General features: G+C 37.6%; 1 protein-coding gene across 1 annotated transcript in view; it reads left to right on the top strand.

Moving 5' to 3' along the window:
* The window catches only part of RGS22 (regulator of G protein signaling 22), an 80915-nt gene that overhangs the window by 43877 nt on the left and 13041 nt on the right, over window positions 1-23997 (top strand). Inside the window, exons 15-21 of the mRNA XM_081116991.1 lie at window positions 10972-11166; window positions 13711-13803; window positions 15600-15772; window positions 16830-16992; window positions 20059-20217; window positions 20918-20986; window positions 23558-23719. Of these exons, the coding sequence (XP_080973117.1) occupies window positions 10972-11166; window positions 13711-13803; window positions 15600-15772; window positions 16830-16992; window positions 20059-20217; window positions 20918-20986; window positions 23558-23719 (1014 nt within the window). The remainder of the gene's footprint in view (window positions 1-10971; window positions 11167-13710; window positions 13804-15599; window positions 15773-16829; window positions 16993-20058; window positions 20218-20917; window positions 20987-23557; window positions 23720-23997) is intronic.

Here is a 23997-nt window from a genome sequence, read left to right as displayed (position 1 = left end):
TATAATTAGGTTGTTTCTTGAGTGCAGGGCAATTATTATTCAGGCTTTGTTAAACTATTTGTTTTTGTTACCAGAGAGATGGTCACAAGTAGCAGCCAGGCTTGGAATCCCGAGCTCTATGAATCACTGAGCACAGAATCCGCAGGGTTCTCATCTTGCATCTCATTTCGTGTGCTTGCTAGTGAAGTAGATTCCTGCCTTCCAGTTATTCATTCATTTCCCCTCTTCCTGATGTTTATACCAGCTCTCCACATCCAGTCTTAAGATTCTGAACACTCTAGGATTATGGACCAAAATAGGATCTCCAAAGATCCTCTCTTAATCCTCTTGTTTCCAGAAAAGCCAGCACCAAACTTCTCTAAACCATAATTATTATTATACCTGACATTTATTTAATGTTTACTGTCTGTTAGGTTCTGTGGGAATCACTTTGTATGAATATTTAAAAAAATTCTTAACAATCCTAAGAGATAGATATTGATATTATCCACATGTTATAGTTTAGGAAATTGAGACATAGAGGAATTGAAGACTTTCCTAAGCCATCCACTTAGCAATTAGTGAGCTTGGAATTAGAGCCAAGCACTCTGATTCCAGACTCTATATTCTTAACTTTTAAGTCATTGCTATCTTGTTGTCTCTAGAGAAAGGAGTGTGTTTATCCACCTTGTTTCATCTTTCACTTTAATATCTTAAAATATCTTTATGAACATTAAATATCAGATTTCACCTTTAACATTTCCTCCCACTGGACTATAAGTTCCATGAAGAGAGCCTGCTTGGTTTATGTTGTATGTTTTTATTCTTAGCAACATACTGTAAACCTGATTATAGGTAATAATTGATTATTTATATATGATTGCCAGCCAGGTGTTTTTACTTAGGACTTTTTTAAGATAAAATAGTTTAATGAACCCCCATATGCCATCCCCCACCTTCAGCAATGATCAGCATTTGTCTTTCCAGACATACTATGTCTATAGTCCAAGTTTGCTCTTCATGAAGAGCTCTTAACACATTTCTCCAGAGCAACAGTGAGGTCTCCCGGTCCTCTCCCACTTCACCCACAGAACGTAAACTATGAAATCAGTGTGTAAGAATTCAGAGCAGGTTGAGCAGTTGTCGAGACACAGAATGGCTTCACATGTGGAAGGCTTGCGGTGAAGTAAGCAGCACATCTAAAGAAACAGTGTTGTCGTCAAGAGGGGCCACTGGTCAGCAGAGGCTTTCCAGGAAGGGAAGAGTCTCAGAGGTGGACAGTGGCGATGCCCTGCAGCAGGCCCGGGCCAGCCTGATGGATCCTGATGGAGGGACCGCTCACTGCGATCATAGTTAACCTTCCTTATTCCGACGCCAGGCAACCTGCTCCGCTGGAGCTCGCTTTCCAAGGCGATGTCCTGGTTACCGCAAACACTCAGCTTGTCTGAAAGTTGCTTTTCTCATTGTAAAGCGACGCCCCCCTGCTCTGGTTTTATGTGTCAGTCTCTCGTGCTTTGCTGGCGTGCATTAGCTTCCCTTTTCAGCAGGGTCTTGTTTTTTTTAAGCCAAAAATGTTAATATAGTCATGCTTTTCTCATTGAATTAGCCTTTGTTCACTGAGTTTCAAGAAATTATTTTTATTGGAGGTTAAATAATTCCATCAGCTTAAATATATATTTTGCTTTTGTGAGTTAAAAGTTTGTTTTTTTAAATGAATAAAATTATCAAAATGCATATTTGTTCCTTTGGTTACCCTAAACTGCTTTGTGATAAATCTTTTTGTGTGAAATTGTTTATTTTATACCATCATATATTAATCAATTTTGCTTAAAACATTTCAAGCAATGGCCCAAGTTGGTCTTAAACTCAGTGTGTTTCGTCCTGAGTTTGCGGTTGGTTTTGGCTTTACTCAGCGCGTTCTGTTTTCCCTTCTGGTTTCTCGTTTTGTCCAAAGTGATTCAAGGTTCTTTTATTCTTTTATCCTACTGGCATTTTCTTAGGTCCTTCCTCTCAGTGAGTTCTCCTTAGCAGAGTCTGAGTGACTGCCAGAGGCCCTCAATTTCATTGTCATCACATTATCGTTTTTGTGCAACTCCATCTTGTGTTGATCTCGGTAGTAGTTTGAGTCTCAGTCCCAGGATGTTGCAATGTCTCGATCCCATTTTTAACATTCCTAATTGGAAAACCCCAAGGTCCTTCACATGAAAATCCACTTGTGGAACGCTCCATCTGTAATTTATTCCCTCTCAGCAAAGCTCCTCAGTAATGTTTTGAGCTCCTACTGGGACATGAGAGGTCATTAAAAATCATCAGTTTTTCCTCTTCTTCCAGAAAAAAAAATTTGGATTGCTCAAACTTGCTTGTTATTTTCTTTTTCTGCCTCATATGAACTCAGATAATGATGTTCTCTGCCTGCGAGAGCTGTGAATGGTTATGGAAAGAGACTGCTCTTTTTGCCGAAGAAAATAGTTTATGATTTCTGAAAGTGCTCGGTATCAGGGCACTCGTGTTCCTTTTATAAACTCCTCGAGGGACCCGTTAGTCTTTGGGTGCAATTTCATCTTATTGTTTCATGTCAATTCCAAGAACAGAAGTACTGAGCCCAGTTGGGAAGACCCTATGTTACTTGCTATTTGCCCCCAAGTTCAGCAATGTGTTATTTTATTATTGCTGTCGCAGTGCTGTGGACATTTGTTCTATTCTGTCTGAGACGATTTGTGAAGTGATTTTGGTCTCTGCGGTCCAGACGCTGCATCGAATCCAGTAGCCCTAATTTTATTTCTCATGATGCTTTCGACGTTTCTTCTTTGTAGCTGTTCTCGTACTTTCTCATGAGGACGAGTTAACAAGTTCTTCCCCTCTGAACTCTTACCTCTTCTGACTTACTAATCAAACTGAAGTTAAGTTTAATATCTGAATCTTAGCTTGTATCTTTTCTAGATAAATTCTGTCCAAAATGAAAACAGTTATAAAGAAAAGCTTGTTTGCCCTCCTCTTGTAGTTCAGCTTTACTCTAATTTAAGTATTAAAAGACCTTTCCTTTATCCATATTTTTAAAAAGTGGATGTCAGTTCAACAGTATATAAGTATGTTGTGTTACAACTTGGCATGTTCTGGTGTGAACTGGTCTGTTCTGTTATGTGGTTTCGCCTCCAGCGACTGTGTGAATCATTTGATGTCATTTGCCTTTTTCCTACTTTATTTCTCTTTCTTTGCCCATCATGATAGGAAAAGAGAAGTACATTTGCCTTATAATTAGAGATGTGCTGATAACCAGCTTTCCAGGGGAGAAATGAAGCAGCCGTGCTTTGTAGCATTTGCTGGTCTCTGCGTGTGAATACTCACTTTTAGTTGGTGCAGTGACATGTTCTGCTAGATGTCCTGTAAACTAGTCTTAGGATCTCACAGCATATAGGTTTCGACACGTTTTGCCCCTAGTGTACCGAGGGGCTCATTTCAAGTCCTGCAGTTCTGAGGTGAAGTTTTACATTTCTCTTTCTTACTTCCAGTTCTGGCCTGGTGGTGACAGCAGAACATCATGCAATCAGTGTTACAAGGCAGTCATAGAAAGATACATCCACACGATTATTAAAATAACTACATCAAAACGAAGTATGTGAAACTGTTCCATTAGCATAACTAACAGCTGAAATGTAACATAACAAATCAACACATGTGCTACAACATTTGGTATTATTCTTGACTTTGCCTTTTAAGTCTACACAGAAACGATTCTTGTTTTCGTTGGAACACAGATGAGTGTGAAGCTGCAGCTCATCAGATGGCCCCTACTTATGGAAAAGATGCTTCCCCAGACCGTGCTCACCTTTGGCACAGTGGGAATGCTTGCTCAGTGCTTCTGCAGCATGGTAATTGGTCTAACCCCATAGCTGTCCTTATTTAATCTTCGGTACAAAGAGAAATACAAATAGCACTGATGGTTGTGAAAAATATTTTATGGTTTGCTTTTGACATTGTTAAAAACAAGAATACATTCAATAAACCCATAGTTCTCTTTCTCAGGTACGTCTACCTAGGCTTTATGACCAGTGAGAGAACACGAACACACTGCAGGGTCTCAGGATGAGTAAAATGAGGGAACGCTAAGCCTGGAATGCAAATGATACGTTTGAAAGGAGACTGGGATCCACTTCCATCCAAGAACAAGCCCATTAACATACACTTTCAAAACGACTTTGAAAACTATCAAGTGGCAGTGCTGAATCTTGCATGAAAAATATCTTAGAGTTGGAAAACATGTAAATTGCAATGGGAAATGTATTTTAATTCGAACCATCTCCTGTGTAGTGCAGTATAGTGTTGTGTACAGGATATTGGCTCGAATTAGGTAAGTAAAGCATGTGAAGAGCGCCCTTCTGGTTGCTAGAGGGGATGCTGCCCGACTCATGAATCGCTTAAGAAAGCCAATGAGATCTCACATAAATAAGTAAATAAGTAAAGCATCTGACATTTCCTTGAAGAGGCAAATGTAGAAGCATTTTCGTGTTTTTTTCTTTTCATTTGGGGTGGGGGGTGTCTTGATTTTCCACTCTGCTCTCCAATTCAATTCTTCCTCCTGTGTCCAGTTTCCATCCTACATCTTTTTTTCTGATGGTCTTGTTAACCGTTATATGGTCTTGAGAGCTTAGTTAAACAAACAAACAAAATCAACCCCCAGAATTTCAGGACTATAAGAGATTATTATTATTATTTTTTTTAGGGAGAAGCATTGCCTTTTTTCCACCCCTATCTGATATGGTGGCCAAGAAAGTGAGTCACAGGCACAGGTGTAGAGGGGCCAGGCAGGCTGCCCGAGTGCATTTCCTGATTACATAACCTTTGGCGTCTCCCGGAGAGGGGAGAGCCGGGTTGCGGGCCTGCTGCGCGCAGTGCCAGGCAGTGGGATCAGACAGGCATTGCTTGTATCCCTTCTCAGAGGCCTTTCTGCTGCGTTGTTCAAGCATCGGAGGTCAGTGTTTAAATTGGAATCACGTCGGCCACAGCTGTGCGCAAGTGAATCTCTGCTGTAATGTGAATCAGAGCAGCTGACTGGGTATAAAGGGAGCATTTTCCTCTCCCACATTAGCTGCATTGTTATTTGCTCGGTGGCTAGAAAGGAAGAGCTGGGTGGCCAATAAAAAGCAAATGACCCAGGATACTTAATGTCCTAACCCGTAGTTAGACTGTTTTATTTAGTTATCGGATAGCATAATCTTTACATTCCATCTTAAAGTCAGTTTACATCCATTTAAAATAAATTTTATCACGTTTATAAAAAATGTACAGGTGTTGTTTAGCTTTTTAATTGTTTTATATATAGGGTTACATCCCTTGTGTTTGTTATATGTATAATCAGTCCCAGTTACTCACTTATAGCTTGTCCCTGGATTATTAGAGACACATATTAGAAGACATTTTCAGATTTTAATGGCATAATTCAGTTGAATGTTCTAGAAATTCACTGTGAGGCCTCATCAAATTCAGTTTTCTTGTCCTTACCCGCTTAGACACCCTGGGGAGGTGAGGAAGAGCAGCAATAAATGTGCATAATGTCGGTGTGGGACGCCGCGGTGGGGAGAGGGTGACCTTTCCAGCCCCTCTAATGTTTCCTGTTCTATGATTTTATCTTAAGGCTGGTAAAGAATCGAGGAGGTGGGAGTCTTGTGGTGGTTATCGTAGTAGGGGTTGATACTTGAACAAAGGAATTACTTGGGTGATAATGAACAACGATGCTCTGATAAACTGGCTATGAGGAAGCCACACGCGCACACACACAGGGCACAGGAATACCTAAATTTAGGTTCAGTCAGAGAGGGGAAATACAGTATTTTAAATATAATATTTTAAAATCTATATTAGGATTTTCACTTAGTGCATTTATTCTTAACAAGGAAATCTGTGAAGCTTCAATCCACATTCTAAATAAATACTTCTGGTTTGGGATTTTGGCCTTTAACAGCTATTCAGTTCATATGATTGATTGCAAATTAGACAAATGTATGTATGTTAGCAAGGAATGTCCTCTGACTTTCTTTCCTTTATTTTCAGTTTTAAATCTATGTCCAGCATTTCTGGGAGTCCTGTTTTAAAGAAACTTCATCATTTTATCTAACTGGTAGCAGTTGAATATAGGGAGAGCATATAATTTATAATCTAAACCAGAACTCCTTTGAGAGTGAAAAGGGAACTATTAATAATTTTGCCAGAACAGTAGGCTTAAACTGGACTGGGGACATACGGCTCCCCTAACTATAGCTCCTTGAGACTGTGGGATATGCAGTTAAGTAATGCGCATGGACCACAGTGGCTTCCTGAGCAGAGTGTGAGGTCAGGAAGGAAGGGAGTAGACACAGCCTGGAAAGGGTCTGACCCAGCTTGATCAGAAGATGGAGTTTTATGATGTTTCTTGTTGGGATGGAACTTCTGCTGCTTATTTTCTCCCCATGTTTTTATATTTGTTCTTGTTGATCTTTCCTTGTTCTATGGTAGAGATTAAATTAATAGGATTTGCATTTGAGGAAGGAGAAGAAAACAGGGAAGTCAAAGAAAGTGCTGTGACTAGCATGTTATTAATAAAAACTGGAAACGGGAGGAAGGGAAAGGCTTGGAAAACTAGGGAAATGTCATTCATTATATTATTGAGTCATTGAGTTTGAGGGTCCGTGGGCTCTCTTTGTAGATGTAACAAGCAGGCAGCTAGAAGCACAGGCTTTGAGTTCAGGAAGGAAATCAGTCTTCCTTGACTCCTGAGATCTGGCTTAGGGATCATGCTCATGTGTGCCCAGGGGACCCTGCACTTATATTTGTACTTGTACATCTCTCCCACTGGACCACAGCTCTATGAAGACAGATTGTATCTACTTTTTAAAAATTATTGTTAATAGTTTATTACTGATCCCCTAGCACCTAGCATAATGCTAAATTTAGAATGAATGGAAGGATGACTAAATGAATGAAAGACTCCATCCATTCTCAGGGACTTAACAGTCAACTATATGTGGAAGAGATCCAAAGAGATATATGTATATCTTTATTTTGCCATTAGAGGAGATTCCTGCCCAAATATAGCTTTACTACTGACTTTTAACCTAAGTGATGTGGGGAGTCAAGTTTACTTTCCTTTGAGGTAAATTTGAAATTATTGAAGGGAATTCTAGAGAAATTGATTGATGTTGGTAATTTGATCATTTTAGTCTTTAGTTTCTTAATTTACCTTAGTATGGCATTATTTTAATTAGTTCGTTTTTAAAACTTCCAGCTTAGAAAATATTCAAGAACAGATTTGAATTTGATACAACCCTAGCTTGTTAGACTGGTTAGATTTACAAGTCATTCTTCTAAATAACTCCCAAGGTTAGAAAAATTTTCCGTGTATGTGTGTGTGTGTGTAGCAAATTTCATTTTAAATATTATGTAATCATTTGGAAAGAGTATGGTTCACTTTGGACTATTCAGCCCAGCAGAATATGTACCTGTGTTTTAGCGAACTAAGTTTCCAGACTATAGATTGCCTAATTAAATAGAACATCTCGGATGACTCTCAAATATGCCCCTTCTCTCGGCACTCAGGAAGAGAGTTCTCTGCTGCTGCTATTCAGGACTCATCTTTTAATAACGTCAAAAATTTTGCAGTCTGCTATGTTTTGTGATTCTTCCTCTCTTAAACCTCATTAACGTTATCTAAAGATCTTTTAGGTTCTATTTTACCTTCCTAGAAATTTTCATTACATGACTCATGAAAGTTCTCCCTACTTTTTCTATTTTATCATCTTGAAGCTTTTTCAGCATCCACTCTGATAGCCCTATAACTGTATGTTTCAGTGTTTCTTAACTTACCCAATTCCAGTGCTTTTAATCTCTATTTTTCCTAATTTAACTATGGGGTGGCCACATTTTAGAATCTACCCCAAACTGAAACTACTTCAGCTTCGAATTTTGAACTCTGCTGACACTCCTCTTTCAGATCATAAATCCCCCGCGTGTCCACTTAGTAAATATTTATTGAGTGCCTATAATACACTGAACTTTGTAGTACTCCCTTTAAGGGGAACTGTATAAAAAAGTGGATTCTACCTTTTTAAACTACTCTAGACGCCCTTGGCCTTTATCTTCACCTCAAGCTCTTTGGTATTCCCCCTTCGTATTATTGTGTTGCTGCCCTGACACCAACCTCGTCTGCTTTCTTACCTCTAATGGGCCTCAAGGTAGGTCACTTCAATCGCAGTTTAACCTGCACCTTCAATTCTGCCTTCTCTTTCTTAGACTCTTTTACTGTTTCCTCTGACTTTCTTCATTATTATATTTTACAATCAATATTTATGCTTTCTCTTGTTCTCTGTTCCATCTTGCTTTTTTTTAGGGCTTCCCTTAAATTAGTTAATTAATTAATTTAGTGCAGGTCTGCTGGTGATGAATTCTGTTTTCATTTCTTGATTTCTGACATCTTTTTTTTTTCCGTTTTGGGAGGGTATTTTAGCTGGGTATATAATTACAGGTTAGCAGTTATTTTCTCTTGGCACTTAAGGTTTAAGGCTAGGGTCCGTACCTGGTGTGCCCCAGCTCTTAGGAGTTTTGAGAGCCTATGGTGCTTATAGGGGCTTCCCCACTGGCAGGTCCTGACCTGTAATAACCCTCATCCCCTTGGCACTGAGAAACTTCTAAAACCTCCATTGACAGGTAATTATAAGACTATGGCTGTTTTTAAGTGTGAGATGGAAAGTTACTGGAAAGTTAGAGAAGAGTGATGTGCATGGTGGTTTCTTGTTTGCTGTGGTAAGACTGTAGGAAAGCCAAGAGGAGCCTGGAAAGACTATCTAAGAGGCCATTGTGGAAAAGCAGGTAAGAGATGAAGGTGTCATAAAGTTTCGTACTTGACTATTGAAATGACTTCCAAACAGCCTCAAATCTTAATCTACTCAAACTGTTTCTCCCTCCTGATGCCATAGTGATTTATTTCTAAAATTCATATCCAATTATGTCATTCTGTATCTTTAGGTAAAAAATTCCTTACCAAAGAATAAAAGATCATATCCACGATCTGGTACCTGCCTCCCTTTACAACATCCTCTCTTATTCTAACTCTGTCCTCTGGCCAGTGTTACCTACTTGAAGCCTCAAATCTCTTCACGGGTTATAACCCTCATAGGTCCCCATGCCCTGGCCCATGTTTTCTTTCTTCCTGAACCATCTTTCTCATCAACTCTTTTGCCTGATTGACTCCAACTCATCTTTAAAGGTTCAGTTTAAGGATTAAGGATAAGAGAAGCTTATCTTCTCTTGGAAGAGTTTCTGAATATTTTCCTTCCCCATTCCAAGACATAAATGAGTCTTTCTGTGGATTCAGTACAATTCAATAAACATTTATGGCATCTATTCTCTGCCAAGAAAAGTTTTAGGAGTTGGAGAATCACAGATGAGTAAGCTGAAGTAGTTGCCCTCAAAGACCTTGTTCCAGAAGAGAAGATGCATAAATGCATCATTGCATTATAGTGTGACTGGCATAGCAGTTGAAAAGTATGATCTTGGGAGGAGGGTGTGAGTGAAGGATTCTTCAAGGAAGAGAAATTCCCATTGATTTTAAAGAACAAATCAGACTTTATCCAGCAGACAAGGTGCATGGGGTAATGTGAATGTCCAAGATTGAAGGAACAATGTGCAGTGGTATGGAATGGCAAAACAGTAAGGTGTAGGGAAATTAAGAAAATTTAATATTTGAGTGTAAAATTTAAAAGGTGTTTAATGGGAGATGAACTTGAAAAGATTGGTCAGACAGTTATTGAAGATCTTATTTGCAATGCATGCCTCCATTGTGGTACTTTTCATACTGTATTGTAGCCACTGGTTTTCCTCTCCATGTCACCACCAGTGGGCTCCTGAGGGCAAGCATTAGGCCTCATTCATTAATCTTTGCTTACATAGCACCTATCCAGGGGTCTAAGATGTAGTGGATACTTGTAAGTGCTTATGTTATTAATGTGGACCCTTTAAAACTTTTAAAATATTATTTTACATAAGCATATTATTTGGCATTTGGCACATATTTTTAGATCTACCTATCATCTATCTTTCTATCTATCTATCATCTATCTATCTATCTATCATCTATCTATCTATCTATCTATCTATCTATCTATCTATCTATCTATCATCTATCTATCATCTGTCATCATCTATCATCTATCTATCTGTCAAGTCTGGATAGTATCAACTCCAAAGTCTTAAGTATAAAAATAAAATTGAAACAAAATACAATTAATTAGAGACTCTTAGTAAAACTACATTTAAATCTGACATCCAGTTTGTAACATTTAAAAAATAAAATGTTATTAAAGTGCTTCTCAGATTTAAGTAGCTATTATTGAGAGAGGAGACAAATGAGTACAATGAAATAGACACCCACACACCTAGGAGGCTGGATGTTCTTTCTGTCTTGCCATTCACTCTTATTTCCTTCTTGTGTCTCTTTCACAGCATTGGACACCAGATGGAGACATTTTTACAGCAGAAAGAAATTTTAAGAACTCGGCAACTCAGTTGGGTAGTGCAGGCAGCCCTGTGGGTCTCTAGACTAGAAGACCTTGAAGCCCTAGTGTCTTCTTGCTTCTTGCTTTCAAAAGGCCATTTCAAACCACCTAGCGAAGTAGCACACACAGAACTGCCACGAACATAAGGGGAGAAAAGGAAACATATAACTTGAAACCAATCATAATAATCCATAGTAGTAATCTGAGAAAAACTGCAGAATCTAAACCACCTACTCTTGGGTAGGCTCCACTGGCTAACTAGTTACATACGAAGAGATTGGAAAAGAGAGCGAAAGCAGTCTTTTGAATAGACACACTGCTTTAGCAGTCTTGAGTTTTACACATCTTTTAAAAAAAATTTCTTGAGCTTGTTTGCCTTTTCTTACCTTTTAAAAACTGCCTTTGCTGAGGAACCTACTAACCATATGGTTTCTCCCAACAACCTCCCCTGTCTTCCCATCTCCCTTAGTATCTTTTTGCCACGTATGTCGCTCCTTCGGCCACTCTTGACATTGGACTCCAACAGGAAAGGAAAAAAGAAATTTATATGAAAATACAGCCACCATTTGAAGACCTTTTTGACACAGCCGAGGAATATATCCTGCTGCTGCTCCTTGAGCCCTGGACGATGCTGGTGCAGTCAGATCAGGTGTCTTACAGACAGGTACCAGGGTGTGATGAGCTGTGCGAGACGTTCAGGCTTATAGTAAAACTGATGATAAGGGGCACTGGCAACTCACCAGAAGAAAACTGGAAAAGACCGCAGATGGGGCGGGGATTCAGAGTTTCCCTGTTGTCTCTTAACAAAAGACTTACATCGGTGTCATTTTTAGTTCTCTGTACAAATATGTCAGCAGAGATCAATCTGAATTTTGGTTTCCTATAAACCAACAAAATATGCCATGAGAATGTACTGGCTTTGTCCCTTCTTGCCATTTTTCAGCAGCGGTCTTAATTTTGATTAATGGACAAAGCTCGTTTAATTTTAAGCTGGATGAGTTACCATAAATATCATCCCCATGGAAAACATAAACGCTTCGTATGTATTGTGGAAAGTGCATTCTCTGACTTCAGCGCTGCTCTCTTAAAGCTCCCCAGATGTTCAGCAGGTCAGACTGCTTGACAGGATAAAAGTTTCAACACATCTTTTTTCATTCCCGAAGAGGTCATGTTAAGCCTCAGTGCTCGAATATTTTCACTCCTCTTATTGACGGGTGGAGGAAATTTTGTTAAATATTTATTTTGAATCACAAATTAAAACCACTCATGGGTATTTTTTATGTTAAGTTAATGCATGTACCCTGTCCATGAGGTCACTTCAGGTGGGACTCCGGTATTGTGTTACTGTGTTTTGTTCGTATCTCTTCATGCCTTCTACCAGAAAGGATAGGTTAGGTAATTAAGATAAAATTCACACGGAAGCACCTCGGATAGAGTGATCTTATTGGATTGTGACTAAAACAACCCTAGGGTTTACTAAATTCAGAGACCAAAATAATTAAATTTTTATTTTTGATTTCTCTTTGTTTTGAAAATTTAACATTGCAACCTTTCTACTACAAAAATACATAGATTACACTTGGAAAATTAGGCTATCCTATGAAATTAAAAAAAATCTCTTTAGTTGTTATTTTAAATATAATATATGGTGTATAGGAAAATGAACCTGAGATATGGTCCTGAAATGATAAAGATTTAGGATTATAACTAGATTCCCTAAACCAGAAGGTTTTGGCATTAGTAATGATTCTCATAAAAATGCATGGGACAAATTATACATTCTTTTTAAAAAAAAATACGTTTTTATTGATTTTAGAGAGAGTAAGGAGAGGGAGAGATAGAAACATCAGTGATGACAGTCATCGATCAGCTGCCTCCTGCATGCCCCCGACTGGGGATCAAGCCCACGACCTGGGAATCAAACTGTGACCTCCTGGTTCATAGGTCGATGCTCAACCACTGAGCCATGCTGGCTGGGCTATACATTCTTTTAACTAAGAAGAAAAATAAATCTCTTTTAATTCTAGAAACATCCTTAAATTCAGCCCAGAGACTTCTCTAAAAGTCCAGCTGACTGGATTTACGCAGATAGACTCTTTCCCAAAGAGGATAACAAAGGAGACCACCCAAACTAGCTATTAAATACACAACGTTCTCAGCCAGCCAAACTGACTTTTTCCTTGCAACAGAGAAATGGAGAATGATCTTGGTTCCCTGACTATATAAAACAGTGCAATATTCATCTGAAGGCTGAGAACTACTATGAAGTTTAAGTTGATGATTAACACTCTCCCCCTCTTGCTACACCAATAAAACCTTTGCTCACAGACTAATGACAATGGAGTCCGGTCATTTCGTGTTCTGTGGATTACGTGGTGCCTAAAGTTAGTAGTGCCTGCCTTCGTGACTGTTATCTTGTTATGATGAATAGAAACTGGACATGTGACCCAACAGGCTTCCATCGTTTGTTAGTTCAAGTGTATCCAGAAAGGAGTAGGCCCCTTGGTGGCACTGTATCAGCAATTTTCAACCTTTTTTATCTCATGGCACATAAACTAGTTACTTAAATTCTGTGGCACACCAACAAATATATTTTTGCTACTCTGACCAAAACTAGGTTTAATTTTGATTGATTTACAAGAAATAATAGTAGTAATTACCTACCCTTTTTGCTCCAAAGTGATTTTTAAAAAAGCAGGTGCCTATATTTGTATATAAGGATTTCTGGTATCAAGGATTAACCAATCAGACATGACCTTATTATGAGATGTGACCAATAAGATGTAACTCTGTTATGTGACCTACATATTTATGGTTGAAAACAGGGCATTCACACTGAACGTCTATTGTTGTTGGCTATTGCCATTTTTTTTGACAATCTTAAGGGAAAAGAGGTCAGTGCCCCTGACTAAATAGTCAGGTACTGCATGTTTTAAAAATTCTTGCAGCACACGAGTTGACAATCACGGCATTATATCATTACCTAGAAATGTATGTATTTTTTATTGTATTCATTCAAAGTCTGACTTTGCTGTAACTGATATTTTTTACTGTGTTGGTCTTCCTGCTTTTGCCTCCAAACTAATTTACTTTATTGGCAAGCATACTGGTTTCTTAGCCCAGTGTCACTGGCAGACTGTACATTCGTCCCCACTTTTTCATCATGCATATTCTATTGATGTTGTGAGTTTTATTATTATTTTATTAGGTGGAGCTGGTGGAAGAAACTCGACAGCTAGACTCCATATACTTCAGAAAACTCCAGGCTTTGCATAAAGAGACATTTTCCAAGAAAGTTGAGGTAAGACAACTCTCTACCTAGAAAAACAAATTTGTATCCTGGTGGGGTTACCACCACACATATTGGCAGGGGTGGGTGTGGGAGATCATATATTGATAATGTAGGGGACAAGCAGTTTCATTTTTCTGTTGCTGCTTTGTCTAGGATGCTACATTTGATAGGTGTCACATTGTATTGACACATTTCATGACAAAGCCAGAAAAACAAAGGAGATAAGGTACACAGGCTGCCAAGCTCCTTGTTTGCCTTTGCTGAGAGTTAAGAGCCTTCAGGCCACATTATATTCCCTTGAATGTTATTGGTGATTTTCTGTATGGTGGCATGTCTATTTGTTGTCCAGTCACAAAAGAGTTAAAATGAGTTTTCCAAACAGAAAAAGATCTATTGTATGATATCAATAGGCAGAAGTTATTAAAAATATGGAAAGAATTTGGGGAAGTCAATAAAAAGACTAGGATATGAAAGTATTATTTTGATTTATAAATTCAAAACTTTTGGATTGGCTTAAGCAAACCATGAATGATTCATAAAACAATAATATTAAATGTGTATCTACATAAAAATCACAGTTTGGATTCATATTTATTGACATGAACATATTCTATAAAATGTAAGGAACAAAAACACTGGTATTGCATGATCTTATTTACATGAAATTGTATATGTATTTCTACATGAATACATATATGCAAAGAGGTATCTGAAAAGATGTTCACCAAAATGTTAAAGATAGTTAGCTCTGAGTGGTAAGGTTTCAGGTGATTTTTACTTTCTTCTTTGTACGTCTCTGAAATTTTTATTCTTTTACAATAAAGTTTTACAAAAACAGTAAAGTTCTTTTTTAAATGTAACCTTCATGATAGTTGCCTCATTAACACAGAAATTCTCTATTGGAGACACTACTGATTAATATCTTGGAAAGCATACATGAAACTCCACAAAGATAGCATATTGTAAAATTGTATTTTAAACTTTATGAACTAAAATTAATATCATTCCCCATAACCCTTCTTCCTATGGAAAACTGACTTTGAAAATATTGGTAGTTTACATCATGGCCTGATGCTTTTCAAAAACATATATGGAGATGGGTTAACCATCTAAGGAATTACAGAGGGAAGGGTTTTTCAGAGAGGAAGCCTCTTTCACTCTTTGCTCCAAAGGGCTTATAAACTGCCTGCAAACTTCATAGGTCTTAAAAATACCCCCAAGTTAACTTTTATAGGAAGGAGATCACATTTAAAGAATGTAATCTTTATTAGAAAAGCATCTTACATTATTCTATAATTTTTGAAATTGTTACAGATAAAAGAATGTTTTATGTTAATGATATATTGTTAAGAAAAAGAACCAAGTTATAAAACCATACACAGTTGTATAGCCCTGGTTTAATTTTTAATAAACTACCTGTATGTAGACAAAAAAGATTAGAAGGATATATATAAAAATGTTAATGGTGGTTGTCTCTGAATGGTAGCATTATGTATGCTTTTTGTTTTCTTTTTATTACAAAAGACATTGCTTCTGTATTAATGAAAAGAATAAAATTACTATTTTATAAGCAAGTATATAATAAATGTTTACTGAATGTTCCTGAAAAGAAGGGAATGGAATGTAAAGGAACAGAAGAGAATTTTATGTGAGTTTAGAACCAGATTCTAGATTCTTTACCCAGTTCTACCACTGACCTGTTAAATGGCATTGGCCTAACAGTTAATTTTTATTTCGGTTTATTTAAATTTGAAAAATAATTTGCTGTGTTTAAGAGATTTTTATGAAAAGCATTATTTTACTAGGGCACTACTGGTGGAACTGCAACTGGTATTCCCTCACATCCTGATATCTCTAAACAAACAGAGTACTGGAATAGTGTTCCTGCAGAATATAGGCATTTTAATTTTAATGATCTGCTTAACAACAAGCTGGAGTTTGAACATTTCCGTCAGTTTCTTGAGGCTCATTCTTCAAGGTAAGGAACATAACCATTGTAAAATATATTTCCCTCTTAAAATATTTTTTCTAAGCTACTTATTTTTTTAAGCTGTATGGATAACTTTTTGTTGGGGAGTGCATTTTAAAAATAGCAACCTCCGCCCAGCCAGCGTCGCCCAGCGGTTGAGCTTTGACCTAGGATCCAGGAGATCGAGGTTCTATTCCCGGTCAGGGAACATCGGGCTTGATCCCCAGTAGGGGGCGGCCAGGAGGCAGCCGATCGATGACTCATCATTGATGTTTCTGTCTCTCTCTCTCTCCCCCTTCCTCCCTCTGAAATTAATGAAGACATATTTAAAAATAAATAAATAACAACCTCCAAAATGTTATTTTAAGTAGTTAAATAATATTTGTTGATACGTTTGCATGGCTAAATGAAAACACCAGTGTGTTTTACCCTTTCCTTCCTGCTGTTCTTTTGCATTTGCCTAGACAGGTGCTTCAATCACTGTTTCTGAGAAGTGTCTTTCTTGTATTTCACTAAGCTATTGAAGTTAATGTAATACTTTATAACTTTTGCTAGGTAATACATAAGTAAAGTGTAGTTTTGCACAGAATCTTGGGACCTTATAACATATTTATCTAATATAATGTGATCATTTTTCCCCAATAATTTTCTCACAATTTAGCAGACATTGGTTAGACTTGGGAGCCACATTTCAGATATATAGTTTCTATTTGTGCTGAGGATTATTCTAAATTTAGCTTGTTGCCAAACAGTGATGCAATAGGTGCGGATGTTTCCATATTTGAAATTGAATGTACTAGTCCATCATTAATGGAAGAACTTTGAGACCTGAACAACAATGGTGATAGATATTTTTCTGACCCCAGGACCCCCAGTACTCATTCATATATTTAGCCAGGATGAGACACACATTGTACTTGTTAGTTCCATGATCTAACCACTTGAGCTAAGTAGTCAAGACAACCACTTTCTAAGTTCTCTCCGTACAGCAACTTTGTTTTGGTGTTTAATAGAACTGAGAGAAATAAGTAAGAAAGGCTGTACTTTGTTTTTGTTTTCATTTTAGCATGGACCTTATGTGCTGGACAGACATTGAGCAGTTCCGAAGAATAACTTATAAAGATCGAAAGCAAAGGGATGCAAAATCTATATATATTAAAAACAAATACCTTAATAAAAACTATTTCTTTGGACCTAACAGTCCAGCTTCTCGGCGTCAGCAGGATCAGGTATCAACATGAAAAGATATTTTCTGTATTCAAGTATAAAAACCAGTCATTTGTTTCTCTTTGCCAGCAACTTGAAAGTCATCTTTTCCATTTGCTGTTAGGACTTATGTGTTAGACACTTTTGAGACCTCATTTTTTAGGTATTCACAAGTATTTATAAAATAAATGTCTTTAAAACTCACTCAAGTTTTACATATTATAAAAAAGTGTTATTTTAACAATAATCTATAGAATAAAAAACCCTTTTATTCATTCATTAATTCATCCACTCACTCAGCAAATATGAGTGCCTGTGACATGCTGGACACTCTTCTAGTGCTCAGGATAAGTGGTGAGCAAGATGGACAAGTCCTTTCAGCCAGGAGGAAAACTGCCATTATCAGCCATTAAACTCCATCTTTACCTCTTTTCTTGGCTTCTATTAACTGATATTACTCCAAACATAATTGATTTTGAAAAATCCCATTTGCTATTGAATTGTTCCCAGAAACTATTTTCATTGACCAGGAACATAGGTTTGGCCATTTTATTGGACCAAAGTCACATGGTCTGTATCACAACTTATTAATAACCGTCGCATTATTATTTACAGCAAAAATTTCATATTAGGATTTAGCAGTGGGTCTGATCATATAAAATATGGCTCGGTTTTTATACTTTAAAAAATTGTAATTATTTAGTTCAAAGTTTTCTAGTACTACATTATCACCTAGAGATCAAACGATAGCATTTGATTTCTTTATATTGGCAATTTAGCAGATGCATATTCTGATGGCATACATTTATAAAATACAAATCTCAGATTAATGCTAAATTCAGCAAGTTGAAGAAAAATTCAGAGATGTTCACCAGTAGAGCCTAGCAAATTAAAAAGCTGCATCTTTGCAGGTAGAAATAAACTAGCACTAAGAGGGAGAAGTTGTAGAATTAAGCAACCTTGACAAAAATGCCTTGCCATTAGTTCCCTGAGATACAAATCTGGGATGTGTTAGCTAAAGAGGTTGGGTATCTTAATAAGCACAAGCATGTAATAAGCACATGGAAAGAATTTGTTTTCTAGTTGGCTTGTGCTGTGTTGCGTGAGGTTCAGTGGTATCTGATGCTACTGTGCGAACCCTCCATAGTATAACATGCTGAGAATTTAAAATTCAGCGGAAAAGGTCACCCACTGCTATCACAGCCAGCGGTTGTGCTTACTACAGAGGAGTTTTCCTGGTGCCCTTCTTCCGCAGCTTTGTCTTTACCTTTATTTTTATTTTCTTATTTCATACTTAAGGGTATTCAGATCGCATTGCGCTTTGTGTAGATCACTCTAGTTCCCATTTCAGTTGTGTGGCCAGTTTGCTCTTTGCTCAGCGAAGTAGTCCTTCCTCTTGTTCTTTCTTCTTTTAATACAGGAAAACAACAGCATTATTGTTAATGTTATTTGATTAACGTTAAAGAATGGCTAAGAGAGTTTCTCTTTTTCTATATATTTTAATTTTTAAAAATTTGTATTGATTTGTTTTAGAGAGAGAGGGGAGGGAGGAGGGAGAGAGGAACAACATGCAAGAGTGACCCACAGGTGGGCTGCCTCCTGCACGCCGCCTTCCAGGACGCCAGGCAGCAGCCCCAGCATGTGCCCTGCCCTGGAATCAAAGGGGCAGCCTTTTGGTGCCCGGGATGATGCCCAACCAACTGAGCCACACTGGCCAGGGCTGTTTGTTTTTTTCCAAAGATTTTATTCATTACAAAAAAATTTGTTTTTAGAGCGAGAGAAAGTGAGAAACATCGATGGGTTGCCTCCCATATGTGCCCCCTGACTAGGCATCCAACCCGCAGCCTAGATATGTGCCCTGATTGTGTACTGAACCCACAACCTTTTGGTGAATGGGACCATGCCCCAACCAACTGAGCCACTCCGGCCAGGGCTCTCTTTCTTTAATCTGGAAAACAGCTTATTAGTAAGGTTTAATTAATCTTATTAATCAATGGAAAGCTAAGAAGAAGGTAATTTTTCCAATGAGCAGTCCAAAATTTTTGACTGGTTTATACACAGAACAGGTAGGAAACAGAATAATTTACAGCAGGAAATAGCCATTAGTATAACTTGTTGAAGTCAGTAAATATGCAGAAGGAAGATTTGGGCCACAAAGAAATTGTGTTTTATAAAAGATGCTGCCTGAGCCTTAGCCAGTTTGGCTCAGTGGTTAGAGTGTCGGCCCGCAGAATGCAGGGTCCTGGGTTTGATTCCTGCCAAGCACGTGCCTTGGTTGCAGACTCGTCCCCGGCCTGGGTCAGTGTGGTGTGGGAGGCAGCCAGTCCATGTGTCTCTCTCACATCGATGTTTCTCTCTCTCCCCCTCCCTTCCACTCTCTCTGAAACGCGATGAAAAAAGTATCCTCTGGTGAGGGTTACGGAACAAAAGCAGCGCCCGTGCGAGCCAGAGACTACTGTCTGTGGGGCCTGGCCTTTCTCTGCGCCCGGCTGCCTCTGTGTGCTGCTTGGACGTTGTTGGAACAGCCCTACATTGCTACCACACTAGCATCCCACCATCTCCAACCCAATATTTTTGGTATTATACATATTTATAATATGTGAGTTAAGGCTGTCTCTTTACTAAGCCTCAGTTTCCTCATACTCAAAAGAAAACGATTTCTCAAACATGTCCATCTGACGAGAATCACAGATTCATAGAATATTAGACCTAGAAGAGATCTTAGGAAACTGATGCACTAATGCCCTCATTTTACAGCTGAAGAAAGGGGGCCGTGGAGGAAAAAAGTGCCATTGCTTGTGCTCATACAGGATAAAAATCCCATTCCGGTGTTCTTTGAAATATACCATAAGCAAAATCATACTTCTAAAGCAACCATCACATAAACCACAATTCTCTGTTTGATGTTAGCAGAGTTGTCTGTCTGTAATATACACAAAAGAGCCAGGAGATATTTTACAGAAAATTAAAATTGTGGCACCTATCAGGTGCTCAGCAAGTGGTTTGGGGTGAATGAATAAATTAACGACTATTAGTGTTTCTTTACCCAAACAGAAGTTTGTAGTTTCTGTTTCATTTTGTTTTCTTAGATAATGAGTTTAAGTGGTGGCTGGGGGAAGATTCTCCATGAGCAACTTGATGCACCTGTTCTCATCGAAATTCAGAAGCATGTCCTAAATAGGCTAGAAAATGTGTGGTTGCCTTTGTTTCTTGCAAGTGAACAGTTTGCAGCACGTCAAAGGATAAAGGTATACAAGTTAGTACTATAATCTTCAGATAGTGATTGGCAGTACCTGTTCACCCAGCCATTGTCCTTCTATGGTATCTTGGTTAAGAGCGTGGAATCAGACTTCCAAGCTTTAATCTCAGCACTGCCATATATTAATTATACAGCTTTAAGTCATATAACCTTAGTTTTCTCATTTAATAAGGTGGGGTTAATAAGAGTAATTGCTTCATAAGATTGTTGTGAAGATGAGATGAACAGTATATGTTTAGTTTCTTAGCATGGTGCCTGGCCCACAGCAAACACCCAAATATTATCTATTAATATAGTTGTTTTTTATATTATTAAGTCCTTTCATAAATGGGCAAGGATATACAAGGGGGAATACTTAAATGGATTATGGTAATTTCATACTATGGAAAACTATGCAGACTTCCATATAAAATGAGATTAAAATGTAAATTGAGATTTCCACAGGTACTGATATGAAAGATTTTGTTGAGTGAAAAAAATAGGGTGCAGAACAATGTATAGAAGACAACCCCATTCTATATACTTACATCTATATATCTGTCTATTTCTGTTTCTACCTCCGACCGTCCGTCCGTCCGTCCATCCATCCATCCATCCATCTCATTTTTTAAAGCTACTAAAATAGTAAATGATTTCAGAACTTTAGACCCTCTGAATAATTGGCATAAGATGATTGGTTTTGCTTTTAGGTACAGCTGATAGATGTAGCTGAGGAGCTCTTACTGCAGAAACATGAAAGGAAAATTGGGATCTGGAAGGCAAGTAATATTTGTTACATTCCTTCTCCTCTAACGTCTACTCTGCCAAAGTACTTTTCTCCTGTCTCTTGTTCATAAACCCTTATCGCAGACCCTGATTCCTAAGCCACCAGCTGACCAGCAACACTGCTCTTAACTGGCTGATGGAATCCAGTGGAAAGTGTGATTCTATCAGAGGCTTCTTAAAGAGTCCTTCACCTGCTCAACTCCAGCAGTGTCCGATTGGACTTTCAATATGTATTTTTATTTATTTTGCTTGTGATGGGTTTATGGAGACAATGTGTTCATTCCAGCATGTGGTAGTATATTTATTACTGAGAGTGGGTAAAACAAAAGGAATGAGAAGACAGCAGCAGAATCAGCGGGTTAAATTATCCTACATTACCCCCTTTATTTAGAATTACATTTAGCTTTAAAAGAACTAAGATACCTATCATCTTGGTGATTATTTAAACCACTATAATATGACACCTTTACTAGAAATTGCCTATTTTGCTTCTTAACAAGTGTGATAAACACAGTCTTCTTTTCCAGCCTACAGATTTATGGCCTTCATTCTTCCACAGGTCTTGATAAAATGTTAAACTAGACCCAGGTGACCCACTGCAAACTAACAAAGACAAAATTTTATTCAACTGTTAAAGGAGTGCGTGTATATGTGTGTGTGTGTGTGTGTGTGTGTGTGTGTGTATCTGTTAGGGCCCTCTTTTTCTGAATCTTCCTCCTGAAAGGGAAAAAACCCCTATTGTTATGTTTGTCTTTTGCTATATTTTTACTGAAATACTAAATACAATGGGTTTATATTTCATATTATTGTGCGTTATATAGTATGTTATTTTTCGTTTAGTAAAATTACAGGTTTTAGTTAAATTACTAAGGTTTAGTATCTTAAGAAGCAGGTCTTAAAACATTATTTGCTGAGTGGGTTTTAAGCAAACATCCCAGCCTAATACATAGCTGTTCGTATTTATAGGGCCGTAATTTTAATATGGACCATATGGTGAGGGTCTTAACTTCTCGTGCAGAGAATGCGACCAGTGCCTCACTAACACAGCGATAGACATCTAGTTGCTTTATCTGGGTTAAAGGCACCGCCATCCATCTAGACTGCCTGGGGTTGCCTTCAGTCTTCAGTTTCCAACTCAGATGTGTGTCGTCCTGAAGGTTCTTCTATATAAAGCTTTTGTTTCTCCAGGCAGAATTAGTTACCCCTTCCTTTGTGTTCCCTTGGCACTTTTTACATAACCCTCTTAATCTCTCATTTTGATGGTCACATAAGATTTGTTTCAAGAAACTTATTTTATGCATTATCATAATGAATATTTATCATGTGTTTTGTTTGATTGTTACTATAATTCCTAGGTTCACTTAAAACATTGCCTTTGGAATGATGCATGGTTGTAAGCTAAACTCAGATTTGGGGAACTTCAATAAAGTGTATCCAGTAAAAAACAAATCTGTTCAGTAAATTCAATAAAATCTGTTTTGTCACCTGAGAGGCTAAAGGGGAATGAATATGTGATCTAAATGGTCAAAGTAAAAGAAGTAGACATCTTAAAATTGTGAAGATATAAAATTAGTAATACCTTTAAATATTACCAAACACCATGGCTCCTTCAGTCTTTTTTGTTGTGTAAAGTGAAACCTCAGTCAAAGGAAGTTTGTTATTAAAAATAATGTATTAATAATTATTTCATATTAATTCTTAATAACAATTTGTTATTAAAATAATATAAAGATAATTCACTAAAAAACATAATCTTTCCAGGATAGAATTATAGTGAAGGCCAATGGTAAATTTCCTATTTATGTATTTTTTTTAATTTTTATTTTTTATTATCGATTTTAGAGAGAGGAAGGGAGAGGGAGAGAGAAATAGAAACATCAATAATGAGGGAAAGTCACTGGTCAGCTGCCTCCTGCATGCCCCCCCGGCTGGGGATCGAGCCCGAAACCCAGGCATGTGCCTTGACCTGGAATTGAACCATGACCTCCTGGTTCATAGGTCAGTGCTCAACCATTGATCCATGCTGGCTGGGCTAGATTCCTATTTAAATGAATAGAATTAATTGATTTTTTTTCTAAAAATTTGAAAAAAATATTTTAAATGTTCAACTGTTTTTGCTTTTTGAAATGTAAGAGAATTACATATCAATTTATAACAATATAAGAAACCATAAAGTAAATAATGATATAACAATATATAATCATAACATTATGATTACTTTGTTCTGTTTAAGCACAGAACTCATCCTATGCACTAAAATGTAGTTTTCCACCATAGTCTCAAACTGTAACAATTGTTAACATTCTTAAACAACATAGTCACATGTTCTAAATCATTCAATCATTTCTTTTTCTCTCTACCTCTTAACAAAATGATGCCATAAACATGTAAAGGAGATAAAGGGGAGAGGAACAGGGTGGGAAAGTTCCCGAATTCTGTTGTATCCAGGCCATAAATTTCAACAGCCAAAAGTAAAGGAGATAGAATTTGGTGATTTTTAGTCTACTGAATGACTTTGGTTACTTTGAAAACACAGCTAATCTTCGGTCCTCTGTTTTGGACAGCCGGTGGAGAGTAAATGGATCTCTTCGTCTTGTGAAATCATTGCTTTTCGTAAGGCATTACTGAATCCAGTTACCTCGAGACAATTTCAGCGGTTCGTGGCTCTAAAAGGAGACTTATTGGAAAATGGGGTGCTCTTTTGGCAAGAAGTACAAAAATATAAGGTATTTTATTGGGGATGGGAGAAAACCACCTCTTTTGGGGGAGGAGATGCATTCACATAGCAGATTCTTAACTGTAACTTTATGTAGAAGGTATCCCAGTTTTGCCGCTTTCATACCAACATGAGAATATTGAGGTGTTTACGTCTCTATTTGAGATACGTTATCATCGTGCCATGAAGAGTGAGCGTGAGCCCTAAATGGTTGTGTAGGGTTTTAGGGATAGTCCCATATTGTAGGATCTAATGAGAAACTTCTTGAAAAGTTTGAACTGCATTTTT

Source organism: Miniopterus schreibersii (assembly GCF_964146895.1).
Source record: "Miniopterus schreibersii genome assembly, chromosome: 17".
NCBI classification, from domain to species: domain Eukaryota; kingdom Metazoa; phylum Chordata; class Mammalia; order Chiroptera; family Miniopteridae; genus Miniopterus; species Miniopterus schreibersii.
Note: the sequence above shows the minus strand (reverse complement) of the source record. Positions and strands in the feature narration are given on the sequence as shown.